This window comes from Canis lupus, chromosome 31, assembly GCF_011100685.1.
Source record: "Canis lupus familiaris isolate Mischka breed German Shepherd chromosome 31, alternate assembly UU_Cfam_GSD_1.0, whole genome shotgun sequence".
NCBI classification, from domain to species: domain Eukaryota; kingdom Metazoa; phylum Chordata; class Mammalia; order Carnivora; family Canidae; genus Canis; species Canis lupus.
Window position 1 is genome coordinate 28013142 of NC_049252.1, and position 14118 is coordinate 28027259.

Below are 14118 nucleotides of genomic sequence, written 5' to 3' on the forward strand. Positions count from 1 at the left end.
AAAAAAAGGCAGTTTACAGACTTCAAATAAAGTTATTTGGTGGGCTAACCAAAATCTTTTGCTTTTCCCCCCATATCTTGACTACACTTTTTCAAAGTCCGAGAGGTACAAACTCAGAACTGTCTTCAACAAGATCATGGAGTGGCATTTTTTATAACTTTTCGAGGCTTCCACAGAAGTAATCCAAGAAGGTAGCAGAACAAAGTATGAAGTCATCTTCTGTTTAGCTTTTGAAGATGGGCCAGTGAAATCTTCGTTGCGGATATTCTGCATCTGCTACCCCAGACTACATGTTGCCTGAGGGAACAGAAAGCTAGAGGACAGGTCTTTAAGAAGTTGATCTGCCCTACCTGTCTTTAAGCTGTTTCTTTACCAAATCAATAGTAACGGGAGTCATCTCATTACTGGGAGTTTTGAAAGGGACTGTATTATCTGTTTTTTGAGATTTGGCATCAGATGATCCATAGGCAGTATAACTATAAGGAATGCCATAGGATGAACCATAAGGCATCGTCTGGTAAGTGTTCTGGTAGTACATATTCACTTCAGTGGGCTGACTTGCTTGAACCTAGAAAAGAAATGGGGACACATATGAAAACTAACAGTTAAAACTATAAAATCACACCGCTAGTGTTAATATAAAAAAAAAAAAAAGCAAAAACAAATAGCAAAAATTATACCATTTTCCAAACAGTATGCCAATTAAGATAAATAATTTCAGAGTTCTTCAGAATCATGTAAAGGTAGGGTTTGGAAACATTCTAACTCTTATGGGATTGCTGAGAATCATTTCTAATAATTTTCAAGAAAACAGTATATCAAAGAAGTTTAGAGTTGGAAAGGACATAAAAAATAATCCAAGGCCACCATGTTATGAATGGAAGAGAATAAATGACTTCTTATAAGTAAAGATAGATAAGCAGAGACTAGAGACTGCCATCTAAGTATCCTATTTTCTTAACCCACGTGTGCAAAATTCTGTGTCAAAACACCAGTAACAAAAGTAGTTTACATTTATGCAACACTTCCACTGTACTACTTAATTCTATAAAGCAAATTATTGTAACAATTGAGCAAGACTTTTCATCTACAGTTAAATTTTCACATTACAGAGAAATCCATTTTCCACAAAATAATTTCTAAAGTCAGAAACAATAAGCCATACAGAGAAGAAAGGTTTTATCTGAACAGCGGTTCTCCAATTCAGCGTGCATCACTGCTGGCTGCCCCCCACCCCATTTCTCATTCCCTAGATCTCAAGAGGGTGAGAATTTGCATTTCTCATAAGCTCCCAGCTACTGCTGCTACTGCTGGTTGAAGGACCACTCTGAGAAATACTGATCTAAGAAACCAGACATTTTCCCATTATTCTGACTGTAAAGAGCAAAAGATAATACAGTTTATTTTAAAAGCTTATCAGATACATAACTTTATGTACTTTTCTTAACCACATTGGTTGAATGAATAAGATTCGATTCAATGTGCAATGTTTTTAACTCAACAAAATAGGCAAAAAAAGGTTTTCCATTTACTTTTTTTTTAATTTTTGAAGTGAAATCCTTTAGTTCTCACCTGAGGGATATTAATTCCTTTTCTTATCTGCTCCTGTTCCCATCGGCTGAGCTCTTCATCTTGTTCTCCAGTTACTAAAGCATCATCATCGCTCCCCTCGATGCCTACAGCCATAGCAGCAAAGAAAATTAAATACTTTTAGAAAAGCAGGGAGGGAAGAGATGCTATCCTGACACTTCAAAACTACTGGTATTAACTCAGTCTCACTAAAATGTCTAACCTGATCTCCTCTCCTTTGATCCTCCTGGCCTTGCTTGTCTTGGCCACCATATCCCTTGAAGCAAAGGCTAAGTATTATGTAATTGTTAAAACCTTAGAAAGGTTTCCTATTCTCTGTGAGCTTGACATCAAATCGACAAAGGGAAGAACAAATCTTAAAGGCCTCTAAAGAATGCTAAGCTGATTATAAAAAATTTATGCGTGTAAAGTGCTTAACATAGTACTGCCTACTCAGGAAGTACTCAATAAACGTTAGTTTCACAATCATGCTATAGTTTAAAAAAAATAAAAAAATTCCAATAAGACACTTGTACCCAAACAAAAACAGTCCTCAAACATTAAACATAGTTAAGTAAATGTGGGTACTTTTCATAGGACTATATTTAATAGCAAATCATATTTAATAGCAATGCAACAGGCTTACTATCGTATTAAATCAAGTTACCTATTTCCTCCGCAATTTTTTGTCTTTGTGACTTTTCTTTCACGGAAAAAACTATGCGGCGTTTCTCATCATCGTCTTCATCATCGCTGGCATCATTCTCATCTTCTCTAACAAGGCGGCCTTTACCAGGCTCACTATCATGAGGAGTGAAATCTCCTAATTCTCGGGCCATTTGACGCTTTTTCCTTGCAGCATGTATAAAAGCTGCATCTGGAATTTCTCCTGGAAACATATGATAAGGATTATAAAAGATAGAGGTATTAGGGAATAAATTTCTAGTTTCTTGAAAATATGAAGGGTAAAATAATTTCAAAAACAGCCTGGTCGCAGTGATGTTCTAACTAACGTTAGTTACTGGTACTCCCCTTCCCAAAATGTGCCTGTAATCCATCAGATTTATTTTTAATTTAGCTTAAATGGAAGCTAAAAGTCGCTAAGGACCCTAAAAATATATACATAATGGCAATATGTATGGGAAAGGGGGGAGGGGAAAATCCACCATACAGTTACTTTAACTGTAACTTTTTTTTCATTTTTAAGAAATAAACAAAAGTAATCAAATCATATTACTAAACTAGAAAGCAACCAGTAAAAAAGGCACCCAAAAACAAACCTTAAAAGCCTATCATAGTATGTTTCTGTTGCAAATAGTCTAAGTTCACCTGTAAGCATTCAGAATATATCATTGTGTACCTATTTCTTCCTCCTATTAAAGCAAAGTTTTTTCCATGTTGTTGTTTGGCATGAATATAATTTGTAATGGCTTAATCTACTACATGATCAAACTGACTTTTTACCTCAATAAAAATTAATGCCTTGCTACTTGTCTGTTATTTTAATGGCTTTGTAACATCAATCATGTTAAGTGTACCTTAACTTACTAAGCTGTTCTTCTCTTTCTAGATTCTTTTTTTTTTTTAATTTTTTATTTATTTATGATAGTCACAGAGAGAGAGAGAGAGAGGCAGAGACACAGAGGGAGAAGCAGGCTCCATGCACCGGGAGCCCGATGTGGGATTCGATCCCGGGTCTCCAGGATCGAGCCCTGGGCCAAAGGCAGGCGCCAAACCGCTGCGCCACCCAGGGATCCCTCTAGATTCTTTTTCTAAACATTTATTTACTGGAAAGCTGATTACCCAGAGAATAGTTCTGCAAACTATTCCCTACAGAAAAGTAAAAACGAAGTGTGGGCATAAAACTAGTAGTAATTACTTTTGCTTTTAGTAGCATTTCTAAAAATGTTAAAGTCTTGATGAAATACGTGAAAAAAAAAAAAAAAAGACTTCAGTTCCATTTATCCATTTACTCAAAGCCCCACATTTGCTGATGCCTGAGAGTAAACTTGGAAAATTAGAAAGTTTCTCGTTCTCTCACTTTATTTGCAAAAGGCAACACCCTGGCTTATATAGGAATGTCCTAAGAAACACCACTTCGCTACCTCCTTCCTTCACCATCGCTACACATGGCCCCTCCTTGGGGGCTTCCTTCATGTCTGAGAAGTATTTACAAGTACACACCTGGACGGAGAACGTTCAAAGAAGATAAAGCGTTAGAAAAGGCTCCACCAGCTTTTGGCTTTTCTTCCTCCTTCTCACTTTCCATATCCATTTCATCTTCACCATGTTCATTGATGATAACTCCATCTTCTTGACTGGTGTCCTTAACGTGTCCTGTTTTGTCCAAAGGTGGTTCGTCTACATTTTTGAAAAGTTATTAAAAGATGTTTAAAACAGACTGCATAAGGAGGCACTTTTTATTCATTTATAAGCTCAATTTATTCAAGTTGCAACTATTTTAATTTTCTTAAAACTCAAAACCACTGATGTATGAAAATGAAATATCAAACAATAGGCATTAAATGGGAAGTAAAAATAATACAGGGGTCACAGGAGTGCACTGGAGGCTCTGTTCAATTCCACCTTGAGTTCATTACATCAAAATTTTACTGAATTTATCAAAATTAACGGTTTCTTCCTCTAAACTCCCACTGATAACTGTTCATACCTCTTTGAAGCTTATTTCATCTTATATGCCAGTATTTTATTAAACTCAAAGTCCATCTGAGGCAGCTTTCCATCAAGAACAATGTTTATGAACCATATAAACCTCACTGTAGGCAGCTCCGGTGGCTCAGTAGTTTAGCGCCACCTTCAGCCTGAGGTGTGATCCTGGAGACCCGGGATCAAGTCCCACATCGGGTTCCCTGCATGGAGCCTGCGTCTCCCTCTGCCTGTATCTCTGCCTTTCTCTGTCTCTCATAAATAAATAAATAAATAAATAAATAAATAAATAAATAAATAAATAAATAAATTCTTAAAAAAAAGAAAAAAAACCCCTCACTGTAATGAATACGTCAGGATTATCTTCTTAGGTCACAAATATTTGCCATCCATCACCTCAAGGGATAAGACCCTTTTAAGTCACATTTATACAGTGTAACTCTGACCCCACTGCCATGACTGAATGTTCAAGACTAACCAAAGCAGATTCAAAAAGTGACCAAAGCAGAGACAACCTGATTCTCTTTCCGGGAATCTGGAACTGAGACAGAAGACCAGTCAGAGACCAGGTGGCACTAAAAACCACCACATGTAAACCAGGAAGGGAGCTGGAGTGCGCCACATTCTGCCATATGGACAGAGGAGAGAGCTCCCTAATGCTGAGGCCATTCCTAAGACTGGTCACAACACTGCTTTTCCTGCCACTGTACTCCAGGAGGCACCACTGTATCTTTATAGAGCTAACCAGTCCTACTGCACTATCAGTAGGACTGATGAAGAAAATCAAGAGGGGATCCCTGGATGGCTCAGCGGTTAAGCATCTGCTTTTGGCCCAGGGCATAGTCCTGGAGTCCCAGGATGGAGTCCCACATCAGTCTCCCTGCATGGAGCCTGCTTCTCTCTCTGCCTGTGTCTCTGCCTCTCTCTCTCTCTCTCTCTCATTAATAAATAAAATCTTAAGAAAAGAAAAAAGAAAGAAAAAAATCAAATAAAATCAAAGTGTTTTTCACCATGAGCACTGAACCTGGCACGTTATAGGTATGATGAATATAATGAAATACTAGAAGTTTATTCTAAACATGATACTCTTCTATTGTTTCCCTAGCATGTTCCCCTCCCAAAAAGTGTTTCAAAGATTCTCTATTCTTCTCAAGCCATATTCCACTACCTTCAATAGGAATCCCAGAGATAACAACACTCCCCCACATACACACTTTTAACTTGACTAGGATTTAGGTCATTATGTTTTAAGCTCCTTAGTTTTCTCATTTATCTTCCTACCTCATTAGCCACAGCCTTCCTTCTAAAGTACATTCTGACACTGTAAGATTTAAAAATTCACCGTATCAGATGGATACGGTTAGACGAGAGTCAAAAACTATCCATTTCCTTCTACTCTAAACCCACACTACATCAATGGCTTTTAATAGAACTGGGAAATGTACACTAAACCAGGTAGGTATGTTCAGATAATGATTTCTGCAGATTTTAAAAGACTGAGCAAATAGATTTTATGATTGATCACATACAAGTGCACAACATGGTAACAGCTGAGTTTTTGTTAGTGGACATGGATTATCCTTCCAGATGTCTTTATAAAAAGAGATACTAAATAATCTTTCTCTAGGCTCCTCTTTTATCTTCAATTTCTTCTACTACCACATCAGGAAACTTGTTTTCCTGAACATTCTCTTTACCTTGATCAGGCCCTCCCATGCCTTTCTTCTGTCTACAGACACATTTCTATTGAAAAACTTCTCCTTGATCCCAATGGTCTCTCTAGATACTCTCTCTGTCCTCTACTTCTCTCCCTGACAAACTTCTGGAAAGCAGTGTGGACCTGCTGCCTTCTACTTCATCACCACTTGTGCCTCAACCTGGGCAAATGGCCTTTGATTTCTTGCAGTCCCAGCTCCCATACCAGCTATCCCAATGGCTGCAGCTACAATTAATTCATACAGTATCAAGCAATTTAGCAAAAGACGTTTCTTCATCCAAACAGGTAAGAGCTTGTCTAGGGGGCTTGTCTCTTCCACCAGACATTCTCCTCCAGAAAGAAAACAACAGAAACCCTGAGAAAGTTCCCTCAACCCCATGGTCCTTTCTTTTCCTGACTTTCTGGTCCTATTTCATACAAATGAGTATCATCATCTTGAAACTTTCCTATCTCTTCTCTGGCTATTATGTTTCTATTTAGTAAAATCCTCTTCTCTATGCATACATTTATTAAAGATAGAAGTCTTTGGTCCTCTGGAATTTCTCCTCCTTGCTGCTCCCTCATCGATTCCATTTACTTCTGCTATTAATAAATACCTTGCTAAGCACCATACCTAAATCCACATCTCCCCAACTGTTTACTGGCTATTTCCACTCAAGTTCAAGTTTAAAAGCAAACTCCTTATTTTATGAATAACACAAAAATGGGTTTTCTAACTTGACAGTAGTTGATTTGGAGATTAATGCACCTCTGCCTATCTAAGGAGGACTGCATAAGGAAGAGTTCAGGATTGTCAGCTGATTAATGAAAAGAGCTCCACAGCACCATCATTTCAGGGGTAAAGATGACAATATATAATACAGAGGCTCTACTTTTAGGGAGGACGTTAATTAAGTTACCTGGCAAGTGCAATATCAGTTATGTAAAAGTGGAAGACAGGTCACAGGGAAGGCCTCAAAAATCCCAGACTTGCTTCAATTTCTAATGGTCCTTTCTCATTTCTCCTGACCTCTCCTGCACTATTATATTGCACACAGTCGGTTCTCAAGATATTTGGGAAAAAAGCAGTTTCCTAGACTCCAAAATAAGTGGTTCCCCTAAAAATACTCCTCCTCCCACCTGCCTTCCCTATTTCTGTATATAATACAGAATTGTTCTCTCAGTCACCATGGCACAAAAGTTCAAATTTGACTGTTTCTTTTAAGTCCAATAGCTAAAGCCTATATCAAGCCTACCAATTTCTTCCTTGGAACATTTTTCAAATAATCCTTTCTTTTCATTTCTTCTCCCACACCCACAGCAAACATTTTTAACTCATCCACAATTTCCCACTGAGTCAGGAAAAGCCTTAGTCTTGCTCAACTAAGACCTTTTTAAACTCCCTATTAATTGATCAAAGCTGGCCCTTGATTTCAAACAGCTTTAGGGCTCCAATCTCTCCTTGCACCAATCCATTCTGCATGTTAATACCAGGTTAAAGTTTCAAAGGCATTTTTCATTTCACCATCTTGGCAAGCCACTGAACACAGCAACTCTAAACCCCTTATTGGAGATTAAACATCCTTCATAATCGGTCAACAATGTATCTTTCACCCCAAACCTCCACTTCCTCCACTTCCAAATCATCTACTTTGACCTGACAGGTATACTTGCTCTTGCCTTAGTCACTTTAATCTTTGATGATACACTCTATCTTCCCTTTCCCATCTTTTGGAATTTAAACTATCAAAAACCCAGTTTCATATTCCACTTTATCTATAAAGCATTCCTTCTCCTGCCTCCAAAAAAAGAAAAAAAAATGTAGTTCCCTTTTAAACCACTCACTGGACATTTTGCCAAACACTAGGTCCAATGATACATTTAAGTAATTTTGATGCTGTCTCCAAAATTAGACTCTAAATTTGAGATACAATGACATACTTTTTTACATTAAGCCTATGGCTGAGAACCTGTGAAATAATTCTATCCTTAATTTCATAGAATAAAAAATTTCTCTAAGGTATTTGCGTGAGAATAATTCAGACCACAGCATATTATAATGAATCCACTTTCCTCCCAGACAAATAACTTTTTAAAATTGTTAAGCTTCAGTTGTGAAAGGGTGTGAGAAATGTCTGTACAATGCAGGCAGGGGCCTCACACTGAGGAGTCCTCACCACGTATCTGATAAGGCTACAGAATGAGAAAGCATTATCAATAAACATTAAAACAAGGGCGTTCCTAAAAGTTCTGCAAGAATTAAACCAACTGTGGAAATACCACCAAAGAAATTGAACACCAGTCTCTATAAAATACAAGTACAGGAACTTACACAGTACTACCTCAAACAGAAATAAACCTGGGTCTCAGGCTTAAAATGGGAAACTTCTTTTCTCTGGTCAACAGCAGCCTGAACACCAGCAGGAAAATTTGGGGAGGATTCAGGTGCTACAGCAGAAACATTTCAGCAGCAGTGAATTCTGTCTTTGTGAAAAATCACATTTACTGTGTAGTTGTGTTAGAATTAAATAATAGAACTGTATCAATATTCAATTTGGACCTTTGAAAACAATCGAGTCAACGGACTCTACATATACAGCAAATCCATTCAATCCCTGTGAGAAAGAGGTTTCATTTTGTTGTTTCAAAAGACTCCTATGAGTTTGGTACTTACTGTCTGCTGATGAGTTGAGTTCTGTTTTAATCTTCGATTTTTCAAGATCTTCTTTATATTCTTTCTTAAGTAATTTTACTATCTTTTTGCTGTAACTTGATTTCTTCACTTTGAAAACTTCTTCATTTTCTTAGAAAAGAAATTAAATGAAGTCTGTAGCAACCATTTCAGATAGCTTCGTTTCTAACTTTCACATGAACTTAGGTGCTTTTTGCATTCATCCAAATAGACACTCATAGAACAAAGCATTATATCATTTGAAGTTATTCCAAATCTGTCACAGACCCTCAAAAGCTGAAGTCAACTTCATAAATTAACCTCGCATAATGCAAATTTGAGACTTTTTAAAAGGCACAACATATGCAACTGCACAAAATTTTCCTGTCCTATTGTCTTCCTCAGGAGGAAAACAAAATCATTGAATAAAAGCACATAATTACTTTATTAGGGTATCAAGGGAAAAAAAAACAAACAAACACCCGAAATCAAAAGATGCTGGGTAATAGAGCTGTCAAGTCTGACTAAATCTTTGTCCATCACAAACTGACATATTATTTCAAGACTAAGCTGAGAACAAAGTAGTTTTCAAAAATAAGTTGGGTATGTATCCACCGCCTTTGATTTGAAATTTTTCAAGTCAAATGCAAACACTAGTTCGCATCACTGCATCACTATGCAAAAAAAAAAAAAAAAAAAATCTGGCAGTGGTCCTCTCAAACAAGATAAAAATTAACAGAAAGGTCAAAAAGAAACTGCCCACCTTACTGGAAAGATGAAAGCATCTTGCATCAAGATGCAAGTGAGATATCCAAAACTCTTTCTTCCTAACACACGCTTAACTGAGTTACATAAACACACACACATGCAACTGGTCGGGGAGTTAGCTTTAAGGCTCATATATGATCAGAAAGCTAAATTCACTGCAGCTTGGCCTCTCACACCCGATTGGATAAAACGCCTTCAGTTACTATTGCACCGTCTCTCTCCACGGCACGAGGAAAGCCGGACGTCTGCACCCCTACTTATTCCCATAGGAAAACTGAGGCTTGGCATTTGCAAAGGACTGACCCAAGGTCACTCAGAACCAGGGCTTCCACTCCGGGGATTCTGCTCCCAGATTTAGGAAATCCTCTTTACAATCCCGGCCTTCCTAAGGTCAAGGATGCCTGGACAGACTCCCCCCAAGAGGCGTGGGCCCCGGGACCTGCAGAAGATTCCGAGACCCGGCCAAGAGCAGACGAGGGGGACCCAACTCAAGTTCTCCCCGACACACACCCGCCGGGGGGGTGGGGAGCAGGACGGGGGGCACTGAAATTTCCACTGAACAAAAATTCAGAATGACGGATCTGAGCAGGAAATGCACAGGAGGACGAGGAGGAGGAGGAGGAGGCGGTGGTTAAGAAAAGGCTGGCGGCGGCGCGGGAGCGCGTCCTCCGCCGGGAGGGATGCGCGGCGGGTCGGGCGCGAAGGCTGGGCGTCCGGGGATGCGGGGACGCCCGGCGGGGGGCCCAGGGCAGGGGTCTGGGCTCCGGGGACGCCGGCGCGGCGCTCACCTTCCTCCTCGTCCTGGAAGCTCAGCAGGCTGGCCCGCGGCACCTCTTTGTTCTCCCGCGGCCTCTTGCGCGGCTTCAGCCCGTTGCCGGGCTCCGCGCCGCCCGGGAAGCAGCCCCCGGCCTCGGCCCCCGAGCCCGGGGTCAGCGCGGAAGGCGGCGGCAGCCCCGGGCCCTGCAGCGACTCCCCCCCAGGGGCCCGGTCGCCGCCGCCGGAGCCCGGGTCCTCGCCCGCGCCCGCGCCCGGCGGCGGCAGCAACGGCGGCGGCTCCTGCTCCTCATCGCGCTCTCGCTCCTCCTCCTCCGAGTCATTCCGCTTGCGCACGTTCACTCGCCGGGCCTTTCGGAACATCCCCGCGGCTCGCACGGCGGTCTCACGCCCGCTCCCACTCGGCGGCCCCGGCGGCGGCCAGCTCGCGACGGCGCACGCGCGCACTCCGGCCCCCCCGGCCGGGCCCGGTCTCGCCGGCCATCTACCGCGCACCTCCGAGCGCGCATGCGCGGGCGCGCTCCCTCCGAGGAGAGCCCCAACGCGCCTCTCGCGAGAGCGCCAGCTGGTCGCAGTGTCCTCTGCCGGCGTGGAGGACCGTGGGCGCGGAACTGGGACTCGGCGCCGTCCGACGGGTCACAGAGAGGATCATAGAGACGAGAGGACCGGGTAAGCTCGGTCTTCCCGCGGCCCCCGCTGCTGCACTGCGTCTTCCGCACTTACGCAGAGTGGTCACGCGAGGAAAGCTCCCGCCAAGCGCGGGGAGGGGCCGATGGAGGAGGAGGAGGAGGGGAAGGGGGGGAGGAGGAGGAAGAGGAGGGGAAGGAGGACGGGAAGGAGAGGGGAGGGGAGGACGGGAGGAGGGGAGGGGAGAGGGAAGGAGGAGGGGAGGGGAGGGCAAGTGGGGGAGGGAGAGGAGGGGAGGGGAGGAAGAGGAGAGGGGAGGGCAAGAGGGGAAGGGGAGAGGGGAGGAGGAGGAGGGGGAGGAGAGGGGAGGAAGAGGGGAGGGGAGGAGGGGGAGGGCGAGAGGAGGGGAGGAAGAGGAGAGAGGAGGGCAAGGGGGAGGGGAAGAGGAGAGAGGAGGGCAAGAGGGGAAGGGGAGAGGGGAGGAGGAGGAGGGGAAGGAGAGGGGAGGAGAGGAGAGGGGAGGGCAAGAGGGGAAGGGGAGGAGAGGGGAGGGGGGAGGAGGGGAAGGAGAGGGGAGGAAGAGGGGAGGGGAGGAGGGGAGGGCGAGAGGAGGGGAGGGGAGGAAGAGGAGAGGGGAGGGCAAGGGGGGAAGGGGAGAGGGGAGGAGGAGGGGAAGGAGAGGGGAGGGCAAGAGGGGAAGGGGAGGGGACAAGGGAGGGGAAGGGGAGGAGGGGGAGGGCAAGAGGGGAGGGAGGGCAAGGGGGAGGGGAAGAGGAGGAGAGGGGAGGAGAAGAGGAGGGGAGGGGGAAGAGGGGGAGGGGAGGAAAAGGGGGAGGGGAGGAGGACAGGAAAAAGGGGAGGAGGAGGAGAGGAGTGGAAGTAGTGGGAAGAGAGGGGAGGGGAGAGGAGGTGGGGGAAATCAGAAGGACAGACCAGGTTTGGGGAGGGAAAGTAGGTTCCCACGGTGGGAGAGGCTTCCCGAACTCTAGGGTAGTTGTCACTGACTCTACGGAGTCCCACTTCGTGTGCCTACAGCTTTGTAGCCACAAAGCACTGTCGGCAGCATTGGATTTCATCTAGGAGAACGCGTCACCGGGCCTGATGGCTGCAGCCCCTGTCTCCGTTAAGCCGAGAGCCAACGTGTTGTAGTGTTTTCGAGGGAATGCCAAATTTTGCAGCATTTCTGAAACGCAGCTGATTTCAGAAACGGAAGGGAAATGGACCTGCACGAGTGGGGACGGTTGTGACACATTTCAGCCTTGCGTCACAGAGGGAAGGGTCTTAACTGACGAGGCCCCAGCAGGCTCCGGGACTGCTTGCCCAGGGTATCCCCGGATGGAGGCCTTTTCCTTCACCTGTGCGCCTCTAGGCAGGTCGTTTGCACATCTCAAAATTGAGAGGGTAACAAAGGGCATTCCTATAGTGAAAAGAAAAAAAAAAAAAAAGAGCATCCATCACCAGAAGCTTTCCAGTTGTGCCTCAGTTAAAATTCTCATGATCCTCCTGAGATACTCTATGAACGTGAAAGCAAATGAGTGTATCTTTATGAATTACCTCTTTTTACACAGCACGTAAACTATGTTTTTAGTTTAACATAAATTGGAGTTTGGTTCGTGTCCATACATAAAGGTTGGCTTTTTTTTTTTTTTTTTTTTTTTTTTTACCTATGCATATGGATCTCTTGTTGGAAGGTACCATAATTTATAAAACCACCCCATAAGGTTATTTCCCGTCTTGCTGTAATAATCAGTGCCACAATGAAAATCTTTGAAAAATGGTCACATCTGGAGAACAAGCTAGAACTGGACTTTGCTAGATCCAAATGTGTGCATTTGTAACTTTGCTAATTATAAGTTGCTCTTTATAGAATCTGTGTCTATTTGTACTCTTACCAGGAAATGTGAGAGCGCCTTTTGCCCACGCCATCCTGTCAAAATTTCGCTTAAAAATGAAGTTCCCGGGGCAGCCCAGGTGGCTCAGCGGTTTAGCGCCGCCTTCAGCCCAGGGTCTGATCCTGAAGACCTGGGATCGAGTCCCTCTCGGGCTCCCTGCATGGAGCTTGCTTCTCCCTCTGCCTGTGTCTCTGCCTCTCTCTCTGTGTGTGTCTCTCATGAATAAATAAAATCTTAAAAAAAAAAAAATTGAAGGTGGCTTAGTCCTTGAGTGTCTGTCTTTGGCTCAGGTTGTGAACATGGGGTCATGGGATCCAGTCCCGCATGGGGTTCCCCACAGGGAGCCTGCTTCTCCCTCTGCCTGTGTCTCTGCCTCTCTCTCTCTCTCTCTCTCTCTCTCTCTCTCTCGTGAATACACAAATTTTTTTAAAATGTTTTTTTTTTAAAGAATTAAGTTCTTCCTCTGTGAGATTTCTCTTCATGTCTTTTGCCCATTTCATGATTGGATTGTTTGTTTCTTTGGTGTTGAGTTTAATAAGTTCTTTATAGATCTTGGAAACTAGCCCTTTATCGGATAGGTCATTTGCAAATATCTTCTCCCATTCTGTAGGTTGTCTTTTAGTTTTGTTGACTGTATCCTTTGCTGTGCAAAAGCTTCTTATCTTGATGAAGTCCCAATAGTTCATTTTTGCTTTTGTTTCTTTTGCCTTCGTGGATGTATCTTGCAAGAAGTTACTGTGGCCGAGTTCAAAAAGGGTGTTGCCTGTGTTCTCCTCTAGGATTTTTTTTTAATTTATTTTTTATTGGTGGTCAATTTGCTAACATACAGAATAACCCCCAGTGCCCGTCACCCATTCACTCCCACCCCCCGCCCTCCTCCCCTTCTACCACCCCTAGTTCGTTTCCCAGAGTTAGCAGTCTTTACGTTCTGTCTCCCTTTCTGATATTGCCCACACATTTCTTCTCCCTTCCCTTATATTCCCTTTCGCTATTATTTATATTCCCCAAATGAATGAGAACATATAATGTTTGTCCTTCTCCGACCGACTTTCTTCACTCAGCATAATAGATTCCAGTTCCATCCACGTTACTCAGCTATTAGAAATGACAAATACCCACCATTTGCTTCAACGTGGATGGAACTGGAATCTATTATGCTGAGTGAAGAAAGTCGGTCGGAGAAGGACAAACATTATATGTTCTCATTCATTTGGGGAATATAAATAATAGCGAAAGGGAATATAAGGGAAGGGAGAAGAAATGTGTGGGCAATATCAGAAAGGGAGACAGAACGTAAAGACTGCTAACTCTGGGAAACGAACTAGGGGTGGTAGAAGGGGAGGAGGGCGGGGGGTGGGAGTGAATGGGTGACGGGCACTGGGGGTTATTCTGTATGTTAGCAAATTGACCACCAATAAAAAATAAATTAAAAAAAAATAAAAAAATAAAAATAA

General features: G+C 43.2%; 1 protein-coding gene across 1 annotated transcript in view; it reads right to left on the bottom strand.

Annotated features, from left to right (window-relative positions):
* PAXBP1 (PAX3 and PAX7 binding protein 1) overlaps positions 1-10594 on the bottom strand; it is a 34224-nt gene extending 23630 nt beyond the window's left edge. Inside the window, exons 1-6 of the mRNA XM_038581368.1 lie at positions 10160-10594; positions 8607-8735; positions 3754-3930; positions 2237-2458; positions 1573-1676; positions 351-568 (exon numbers count right to left, since the gene is read on the bottom strand). Coding sequence (XP_038437296.1) covers positions 351-568; positions 1573-1676; positions 2237-2458; positions 3754-3930; positions 8607-8735; positions 10160-10508 — 1199 coding nt within the window. The 5' untranslated portion in view covers positions 10509-10594. The remainder of the gene's footprint in view (positions 1-350; positions 569-1572; positions 1677-2236; positions 2459-3753; positions 3931-8606; positions 8736-10159) is intronic.
* Between the last annotated feature and the right edge of the window lie 3524 nt (positions 10595-14118).